At 37.0% G+C, this 11,167-nt stretch overlaps 1 protein-coding gene across 1 annotated transcript in view; it reads left to right on the top strand.

The window, feature by feature from the left end:
- The first annotated feature begins 545 nt into the window (after positions 1-545).
- Positions 546-11,167, top strand: part of TBX5 (T-box transcription factor 5) — a 96,468-nt gene continuing 85,846 nt past the window's right edge. The window contains exon 1 of the mRNA XM_082244238.1: positions 546-646. Coding sequence (XP_082100364.1) covers positions 555-646 — 92 coding nt within the window. The 5' untranslated portion in view covers positions 546-554. The remainder of the gene's footprint in view (positions 647-11,167) is intronic.

The following is an 11,167-nucleotide window of genomic DNA, read 5'->3' as shown; positions in this document are numbered from 1 at the left end:
TAGTTGAGACAGGCGATGATGATAATAAAGTAATTATAGTAATCAGAAGAAAGTTTTACTCTGGTTGGTGTTTCTGGGGATATTGATGCACTTTTTTTTTTAACATAAATCAGTTAACAGGATCAAAATCTAGCAGAAGTTTATTAGGTTCACATTGTAATATATATATATATATATATATATATATATATATATATATATATATATATATATATATATATATATATATATATATACACACACACACACACACACACATATATATATATATATATATATATATATATATATATATATATGTATATATATATATATATATGTATATATATATATATATATATATATATTTAGTATTTTATTTTTTATTTATTTTATTTTTTGTGCTTTACCCAGTACTTTTGCTCTTGTTCCTCTGCTTGGAAACAACTGTATGTTAACAAAGGAATTTCAGATAGAAGCACGTGATTTATCTAGCTATGGGAATCAAGTTTCTGATTAAAAGATGGAAAATCAAGCAGCAGTATCTAATAAATATTTTGCTCTCTGGCCAGGGAATGGAAGGCATTAAGGTATTCTTACACGAACGAGAATTATGGATGAAATTTCACGAAGTTGGCACAGAGATGATCATAACCAAGGCGGGAAGGTAAGATCATCATCACTATAAAGTAGAAGTTTTATCCTGGGATATGGGGGAGTGCATTCTTTGCACATGCTTTTTTTTTTTTTGTCACACGTCCTAGTCAATTATTTTATTCATTAAACTAGCTGTCAGGTAACGGCCTGTAGTATTTGGGATTGTATTGTAGTAATGTGCCAGGCTGCTATGAAAATAAAGATCCAACGAGAGAAGGAAAAAGAAGAGAACTGAGTATGTGGGCTGGGGATAAAAATGAATTATTATTAGGATTAATAATAATTGTCACTGTGTCCTAGTTATCCAGAGCACACTACCACAGGCAGTGCAGACAGACATAAGAATCATTATACAATTACAAGACCAAGGTCATTATAAGAATGAAATGAAAGCCCAGGAGCTTGCAATCTAAAAGGCAGCGGGAAGAAACAAAAATAAAGGGATCGGCTTTTACAAACAGTGTGGTTGGATTTGTAGTTTTGTGTATGAACGTTTTTATAGTAAATTGTGTGTAGATTTGAGCTCATAGGCCAGTCTGAGCATGTGATTGTTTTAAAGGAAACTGGTTGTATTCTGATAACTGTGTGCTGATTATATAGTGATCGTATTATTATTTAAATGAATTACTATTATTTTTATATCACAGGCTTTTATTTAAATCTTCATTCACAGTAACAGGCAGGCCAGCAAAAGTGACAGCGACAGGGGTAGGGCACACTATAACATATATTATAGCGTAATATACGCTTCTAAACGTGCTACAGCAGTTTCGGTAACAGAAAAAAAAAGAAAAAGAAAAACAAGCAAATAAATGGGAACTGTTGTAAGAACTCCTGCCACTAGTGTAACTTGTCACACCAATGGAAGGATCTTTTTTTTACTGGTGAAAAAAATAATAATAATATAAAAATACATTTTTATATTAAAATAAATCAATCCATATGCTGATTACTGTATTTATTAATAGATGCATGCAGTTTTCAGAAAATATTTTTTGAGTTTATCTTTAAATACATTTGTGGAGATTGTATAAGGAACCCATTAAAAAGCAATCTGTTGAAACAAACTTGGCTAAAGTGTAGCATGCTTAAACTAGAGGGGAAGATATGGAGGTAGCTAGGGAGGTAGCAGCACAAGGAAGAGGTAGACTTCCCCTGGCCGGTCCTCCTTATCATTGAGCTGGGAAGCTTAGGCCGGTCTCTCCCCTCTGTACTGGAAGCTATCCAGAGAATAGATCTGGCACATCCTCCCTGTCTTTATAGTTAGGATTTACCATTACAATCTAATAGAGACAATTCTTTTATTTAAAAGTTTCAATTTGCTCAAATATACATATATATATACATATATATATATATATGTATATATATATATATATATATATATATATATATATATATATATGTGGGTGTGGGTGTGGGTGTGGGTGTGTTTGATTTAGTAAAACTGGAGAGTGCAAAATCTAGAGCAGATCTGCATAGTGACCAATCAGCTTCCAAGTTTTTTATTTATTTTTTTGGTCAAATGTTTAAATGTTAATTGAACAAGCTGAAGTTAGAAGTTGATTGGCTACCATGTACAGCTGCACCAGATTTTGAGATTTTGCACTTTCCAGTTTTAGTAAATCAACATTTATAACACTATAGTATATCAACACTATATATATAGATATATGTATCTCTCTCTCTCTCTCTCTCTCTTTCTCTCTCTCTATATATATATATATATATCTGCACATACACACACACACACACATATATATATATATATATATATATATATATATATATATATATATATATATATATATATATATATATATATATATATATATATATATATATATATACCCACACACACATATACATATATATATATATATATATATATATATATATATATATATATGTGTGTATTTTTATTCCAACCTTAATAACACATGTATGTGCCCCCACTGATCCCAGTAAATGAATAGAGCCTATTGTGTGTGCTGAGTTTATTTATGTCATTAATGGCACACCTTGTGTGTGACATTCCGCCTGCAAGTGGTTAATGCAAGCTCGGCGCTTCAAATGCAAAATGACATTTTTTTTTTTTAAAGCTGGCTTTGTATATAAAGTCGCAGGACCCTTAAAAGTTCAGTGATGAATTAGACTCTTCAAATGTCTAAGGAGATCTAGTTTCTTCCGAGGAGGGAAGGCAGCTTTTTAATGCAGTTTTGTTTAAAAAGATGAAAAATAGCAGGATCGTTTTTAAACGTTGTGCCAGGAGCTGGGGCAGCACCAGAGAGAGAGAATTGAGGGCCTCTCTGTCGCTTAGCTGCGTGATCGGTCCTGCGACAAATGGCTTTCTAGCGATTCTTCCACCGCACAGACAAATTGCATTTTGCGATCTATCAGTAGTGCTAGCTCATTAAAAAGCAGATCAGCGAATGAATTAGTAACATGCCGGTTTGAATAATATAAGTAAAATTCACAACCATAGACGGTATTATTATATGATAAAATATGGGTCTACTCTAAAAGGTGCGATGTACTAAAGAAGTAATTGTCAGGCTGGTTTGGGGGATGCTTTAAACGTCCACTGACAACAGCAGATTTTTTTCTGCAGGTCCCCCATATTCGGTTCGCTGTACTATTATATGGAACTTATTCCATGATCGCCAACTTTAATCATGGGCAGCTTAATTCATGCATGTTTGTAATCGAGTCATGCCATACAGCAAGCATATCCATAAAATGAATAGGAAATATGCAAAGGTCGGGAATATAGTCTGCTGGACTGAGACAGAAGCCGAACAAATAACCCGAATATTCTATTAGCCTCTTTGGCAGTAAGAGAAAGGATGGCATATTCTAATGAAGAGAATAAAAAAGTCCCCCACATCTGGTATGGGTGACTACTGCAATATATCAGAGCATATTTTCCTATCTCTCTGAATGCCAGTACATAAAAAGTCCTGCACAGATTTAAAACACCTATTAGCGAATTTGCAATAATAAAATGCAGCCAATCAGAGACAAATCCAAATCTACCATGAACACATAATTCCAAGGATTAGTGTGTAGATTACTGTATGTTACTGGGTATAACTAGAACACAATGGGGTTGATTAACTAAATCTGGAGAATACAAAATCTGGTGAAGCTCTGCATAGAAACCAATCAGCTTCCAGTTTGTTTTTTTAGTATTTTTTTTTTTGCCAAAGCTTAATCGAACAAGCTGAATATAGAAGCTGATTGGCTACCATGCACCAGTTTTCGCTCTCTCCAGTTTTAGTAAATCAACCCCAGTGGGTGCTGCTTCATTTCGGTGTGCCAGTGAAGGTGCCCTATATGTGAATAAGCAGTACAAGTGGAGATGGAACCAGGTTGTTACTTACAACCACTAAAATATCTTTAACAGCTTTCCAAACAAGTGGAAAGAGCTTCCAGGTAAAAATGAGGTAGATGTATCTATAGAGAACTTAGGTACACTGGGGTTGATATAACAAAGGACTGGAGACTTTCCACTTTGTGAAAATGAATATTTATTTATTTAGTTATTACAGGTACTTATATAGTGCTAGCAATTTATGTAGCAATTTACATATATATTGTGCATTCACATCAGTCCCTGCCCCCAAGGAGCTTACAATCTAAGGTCTCTAACTCATATTCATACATACACATACTAGACAACCTAGACAGGAGCCAATTAACCTACCAGCAGGTCTTTGGAGTGTGGGAGGAAACTGGAGAACCCAGAGGAAACCCACACAGGCACAGGGAGAACATGCAAACTCCAGCTAGGTTAGTAAATAAGATGACATTTTGTTAATTTTGAACACCCATACAAGTGCATGGGAAATAAAAAGGAAAATAATTTTTTCTTGTAAGTGATTGGATACTCAAGTGAACACAGCATTCACTTATTCACTAAGAACAATCACTTTACTGAGTCAACCGTATTTACTCCTGTAGTAAATCCACCCCAGCATGTGCACACCCCAGATATCTGTTAGGTTCTTTAATGAATACTAAAAAATCTGTGAAGACAGAAAGAAGATAGGATACAGATTATATCTGTCCTTGGGAACTGTAGGGAATTTCTCTAATTAAATTAGATGTTTCCTAATAAAAATGGGACTCTCAGTGCCAATGGAGTTTTTTTTTACTTCAAAGAAGCTTCTTACTCCCATCAGACTCTCAAATGGAAGAAAATAAATAAGGCTACGTGCACATGCATGCATTTGCCTGTGCAGCATAAAAACACAGCATATTTCTGGTGTGCCAGATATCCTAGAGCAGGGATCCTCAAACTATGGACCTCCAGCTATTTTGGAACTACACATCCCATGATGCATTGTAAAACTCTGACATTCACAGACATGACTAGGCATGATGGGAATTGTAGTTCCTGAAGAACTGGAGAGCTATAGTTTGAAGACCCTTGTCCTAGAGCAGGGGTGTCCAAACTATGACCCTCCAGCTGTTCAGGAACTACAATTCCCATCATGCCTAGTCATGTCTGTGAATGTCAGAGATTTACAATGCCTCATGGGACGTCTAGTTCCGCAACAGCTGGAGGGCAGTAGTTTGGACACCCCTGTCCTAGAGCTTAGTACTGCTGCCAATAGTCATGAATGGGTGAAGGCGGCTGTACACAGCTTTGCGCAGCTATTTGCATGAAGTAGCGCACGTGCACAGACATAATACGCCAAACTCACTGAAGGTCGGTGCATATGCACTACTTATAGAGACACATAGCTGCCTTTGTCCATTCATGCCTATAGGTACATGGCTCTAGGGCACTGGGAACACCAGAAATACATAGGGTGAGATTTACTTAAACTGGTGCATACAAAATCTGGTGCAGCTAGCTGTGCATGTTAGCCAATCAGCTTCTAACCTAAGCTTGTTCAATTAATTTTTGGCAATAAAACCTTTAAACCTGATTGGTTTCTACGCAGAGCAGCACCAGATTTAAAACTCTCCAATTTTAGTAAATAACCCCAGATGCGTGCTGTTTCATTTCATTGTGCAATTAGAGATGGAACCAGGTTGTTAAAACCACTAAAGTATCCTTAACACCTTACCTAACCTTAGGGCAATATTTACTAAAACGGGTGCACACAGAATCTGGTATATGGTAATCAATCAGCTTCTAACTTACTTCTATAAAAAATAAAAATATGTGAGCCTAAACCCTCTCATTCATCTTGGAGTGGCAATAGTACAATCACCGCTTCATCCATATAGGACTGGGTACCTCCACAACATCACATGCCTGACGAAGGGGTCTTGCGCGACTCCGAAACGTTGTACCTATCCTAATGTGATTCTTTTGCAATAAAAACTTTCTTCGGACTGCTGTGCAAGATCTTTGGTGTGCTGGCGAATATGTATGTATCCACAACTTAAGTGACGTCTTATCTTATCTTATCTTATCTTATCTTATCTTATCTTATCTTATCAGACAGCTTCTAACTTAAGCTTGTTCAATTAAGCTTTGGCAATAAAACCTATAAGCTGATTGGTTACCATGCACAGCAGCACCAGATTCTTAGTGCACCAATTTTACTAAATCTCCCCCACAGTGTCTTTACACTGCGCAGACAAACGCGCTTATTTGCATGCAGACTTACAATGGAGTTGCCAGCAACAACCAATCACATCTCACCTTTCAGTTTTTGAAAAAAGTTAAACTGAACTAAATCTAGCTGGTGTCATCAGCTGAATTTTTATTCTCTTTTTCTTTTCTTCAATTCGAATGACCTTTCATAATATTAAAGTAGTACATTTCCCATAATACTCTACACTGGAAGCCTAAGGTGACCATACATGTTCAACCTTCCTGTACAGTTTTCTGTTAGAGTTACCAAAATCCATTTAATATGAGGTCAAAACTAAACAACACTTTCAATGGTATCCTATCAAGCAGGCCTTTGTACTACAGAGTTGAAGGTAAATCTAAAGAAAATTGTGCAGAAAATTGTATAATGTATGGCCAGCCTTAGGCTTGGATTTTTTTCAACTGCTTTTGTGTTAAAAAAAAAAAAGTGCAGGAATAGTTTAAGAAAAATGCTTCCCTTTAAAATCAATGAATGTTTTCATACTGGGGTGGTGCACTTACGTTGCGGTGAAAAAAATCTAGCTTGCAACATCTTTGGAGCATGTTTGGGGATCTAAAAAAAAAAGTGCCAAAAATGCTCCTCTCCATTAGAATGAATGGGAACCAGCTCAAAAGCTGCTCAAAATGCCTCAAAAACGCCCCCACTAAGCGTTTTTGGTGCAATTTTTGAGTCACGTGTTCATTAAAAACTGCACCAAAGAGCTACAAAAGCGCACCATTAACGCATAGGCATTTTACTGGCAGTGAACCAGTGTGAAAGTGCCCTAAGGCATTTTATAAAGGAATAACGCTGAAGGGGATACATGTTTACATTTACTATTGCCTGTTGTAACACTTCACCTGCACTGCTATAAGATAAGCAGGAACTGTCCATTCTAGAAATATAACTTATGTTGAAGGTTTCAGTTGTAGCTGTGTACAGTGTACTTCAGGATAGTAAGATCTTTTTTTTTTTAAGGACTCTCCCTTTCTCATTGACTTTTTATTGTATATATATATATATATTTTTTTTTTTATGAGGTTGATTTAATACAGACATAGAAGCATAGAGAGCCTCAAGTATACTGTATGTACCGTACTTTGTTCACTGAATGACACTAAATACAATGAAGCTGTGTTCACTTTTAACCACTTAAGCCCCGGAAGATTTTACGCCCTTCCTGACCAGGGCCTATTTTGCGATTCGGCACTGCGTGACTTTAACGGACAATTGCGTGGTCGTGCAACGCTGTACCGAAACTAATTTGACGTCCCTTTTTTCCCACAAACAGAGCTTTCTTTTGATGGTATTTGATCACCTGTGCGATTTTTTGATCATGCGCTATAAACAAAAAAAGAGTGTCAATTTTGCAAAAATAACAATATTTTTCACATTTTTTATATGAAATTCCTCCCCAAAAAAATGTAAAAATCTAAATTTTTTAACATTTTGGCCAATTTGTTTTATGTTACATATGTATATATAAAAAAAATCACAAAAAGCGTATTTTGATTGGTTTGCGCAAAAGTTTTCGCGTTTACTAACAAAGGGAAAGATTTTTGTCATTTTTGTTGTTTTTTTTTTTAACGAGTAATGGCGGTGATCTGTGATTTTTTTTGCAGTACTGCGACATTGCGGTGGACAGATCGGACCCTTGACTGACATTTTTGACACTTTTGGGGTTACCAGTGACATTTCTACAGTAATCAGTGCTATACATATGCACTGTTACTGTAAAATTACACTGGCAGTGAAGGGGTTAACTTTTTTGAGATGGAGGGGTTATGTGTGTCCCTAGGGGCGTGATTCTAACTGTGATTTGCTGTGGCTTGAGGTGTAGGAACAGTGATCAACGGTCCTACATAGTAGAACCGTATGATCATTGTTTCTACACAGGGGAGAATGACAGGCGGCTTGTTTACATCAGCCGCCTGCCTTTCTCCCTCTGCACTGACGATCGCCGAGTGACCGGCGGACATCGGGTCCGCTGGTCACACGCGCGGGGGGGGGGGTCCGTGACCGCGCGGGAGCGCGCGCTCGCTCCCTAGACCCTCACAGGCTAGCGACGTAGTACTACGTCGCTCTGCCTGTGAGGGGCTGACCGCCGCAGTAAATAGTCGTGCGGCGGTCGGCAAGCGGTTAATACCCAAACATATTATTAGCACATAATTGGTCAATTAAAGTGATTACAGGTTTCATATTATTTACCAAGCTTAGTGATCATTCACTGTGCTAAGTGAATAGTCTCTACTTCTTTAATAAATCAAACACAGTCTATCTACTGTCCCTCATTCATCACTATTTAAGAAAGTCCCCTCTCTAGTTTGACCTAGTTTTAGAGTAATTCCCCAGGTCTGGTTATCAGTGGAAAGGTCTGGTACAAGAATCTAGAGTCTGTATATTTACAGCAGCCTGGCTTCGTGTTATAGGAGATACATTTTTATCTACTAAAGGTCAGCTATAGCCATAAAGAAATGTTCTGACGCATAGTTTCCTCAAATACATATTTTCTTTATCCACTCTGTGACATTCTAGGCAGAAAATATCTTTTCACATTATTCACTGTTGTTTACCAAAATCTCATAACTGCAGAACTGGAGCTGGTCCAGCAATAAACTCAGCGCCACTTTTACCACAGTAAGGGGAATTCAGAAAAAGAAGGTGGACACTTCCCTCAAGAACAATTGGTGTTTATTATAGCATGCTATTTTGCGCAGGGAAATGATTCCCTTGTTTTGTTGTTTTTTGAGGTGGAAACATTGACTTTTTTTATAATAGTCTAAGACTATGACTATGGCACAGCAAAAAAATATACATACACTTTCAACAAAATGCTGCAAAGAGCAGTTAAGGTTCTATGGAACCCTAGATTTTTTATAGAGGTTGCTACGGGGTTCCTTGAGCAAGGAGCATTTTTTGTAGTAACCATTGGCAATGGTCCTTTATAGCTTATCTGTAGGGGGTATTTCTTCTCAATGACCACAGCAATAAGGAACATTCTTCCCAGCAACCATCACACTACTGTATTCTGAGCTGTTGATATAGTATTTATTAATATAGGTTCTTTAGTGTTCCTCTATGTCGAAAAGGTTGACAAGGGCTGGCATAAAGGAAGAAATAAAGCAGGGATCCTCAAACTACGGCCCTCCAGCTGTTGCAGAGCTACATATCCCATGAAGCATTGTAAAACTCTGACATTCACAAACATGACTAGGCATGATGGGAATTTTAGTTCCTGAACAACTGGAGGGCCGTAGTTTGAAGACCCCTGAAATAAAGCATGCCCTCAACTTGCATTCATTTATTTTTATAGTAATACATTCTTTGATTTTTGTAGGATTAAAACATCCCCTCAATTTGCATTCATGTATTTTTATAGTAATACATTCTTTGATTTTTGAAGAATTAAAACACCCCCTCAACTTGCATTCATGTATTTTTATAGTAATACATTCTTTGATTTTGGAAGAATTAAAACATCCCCTCAACTTGCATTCATGTATTTTTATAGTAATACATTCTTTGATGTGTATCTTTTAGCACTATGTAAAGTAAAAAAATAATGATTTTTGTTTAACATTTGGCTCGTATTAACTTACATAGGAGAAGAAGAGGTCATATAGAAAAGTTTATCCCTAAAATATTAAACACTTTATGTTCCCTGAAGCCCAACTTGCAGCCCTTTGGTGCTTGTCATAAGGCCTTTGGATCCCATTAGTCAACAGTGGGATTGTTGATTTGGTAAAGTGGCTACAATGGCAGATATTTTCTAGTAGTCTCTTGCAATATGACCCCAGTCTTTGACAGTCTTCTGCAACATGTCTCCAGTCCCAAAAACACACCTGTAGCATATTTATAGTCTCTGACAATTTGCTGTAGTCTGCTGTTTTTGACAATCTTCTATAGCATTGTGTATACTGAATTATTATGTGCAGTCTCTTTGGTGATGTTGAGGGCCCCCTATACTTCATTAGTTGACAACCACTGCTTCAAGGCTTCAAATTTATTGAAGACAAAGATCAATTTGGAAAGCACTGTTATATTCAGCACTCAATGAGAAATCAACTGGTAACAGCTTAAACTCCTCTTAAGAAAATACATGGAAATACCTTTTAATATATTTGCAACAAAGATAAAAATCCTTCTAATTTCAGCTAACATATTTACCTAAGATATGACTTAAGTGTACGTTTATGAAACTGTGAATTTTTTTCACCGGCGGTTCTCCGAGGAAAATTATCTCCTCTGGCACCCTGTTTATGAAGCGGTGAACTTCAGTTCTCACAGGGTGATCAGAGGAGAAGTGTTTCCTCGGAGAACGGCCGAGATCTGTGTACAAGTGAATGGGCCGCCTGTAATCTCGTGAGAAAAAGCGAGATTATAGTATGAGAAAATCACTGGTGCCTGCTTAATAAGCAGTGATAGATTATCACTGCTGAGTACACGTGCGTTCGACCCCCACTAAAGTTAATTAAATGATTAGTCCCCCTACATAAATATATATATATACTGCATACACACACACACACACATACATTATATATATATATGTGTATATATATACATTAAATACATATATACATGTATGTGTATATATATATATATATACATAAATGCGGCAGGGGGGCATGATTACTGTGTTGGGGGGTCTGATCGAGGAAGAAGGAGATCAATAATATTCCTTCTCCCCCCCCAGTTCTCCCCCAATTCTGTCTTCTCTCCCCGATTCACCACCTCTAGGCTGCTGAATCCAGGAGTGTGAATTCTGACAGAGATCACCAATGAAGTGTGGAGATCACAGCTTCATAAACTGGCCATTTCTGTGTCTGTCAGTGACAGATTCTCCATGTGTAGAGATGATCGGGGGAGAACATGTTCTCCCCCGATCATCTCTGTTTTGTAAACCGATTATGATCCGAGATGAGCTGCGATCAGCA

Source organism: Pelophylax lessonae (genome assembly GCF_965119305.1).
Source record: "Pelophylax lessonae genome assembly, chromosome: 1".
Lineage (NCBI taxonomy): Eukaryota > Metazoa > Chordata > Amphibia > Anura > Ranidae > Pelophylax > Pelophylax lessonae.
Note: the sequence above shows the minus strand (reverse complement) of the source record. Positions and strands in the feature narration are given on the sequence as shown.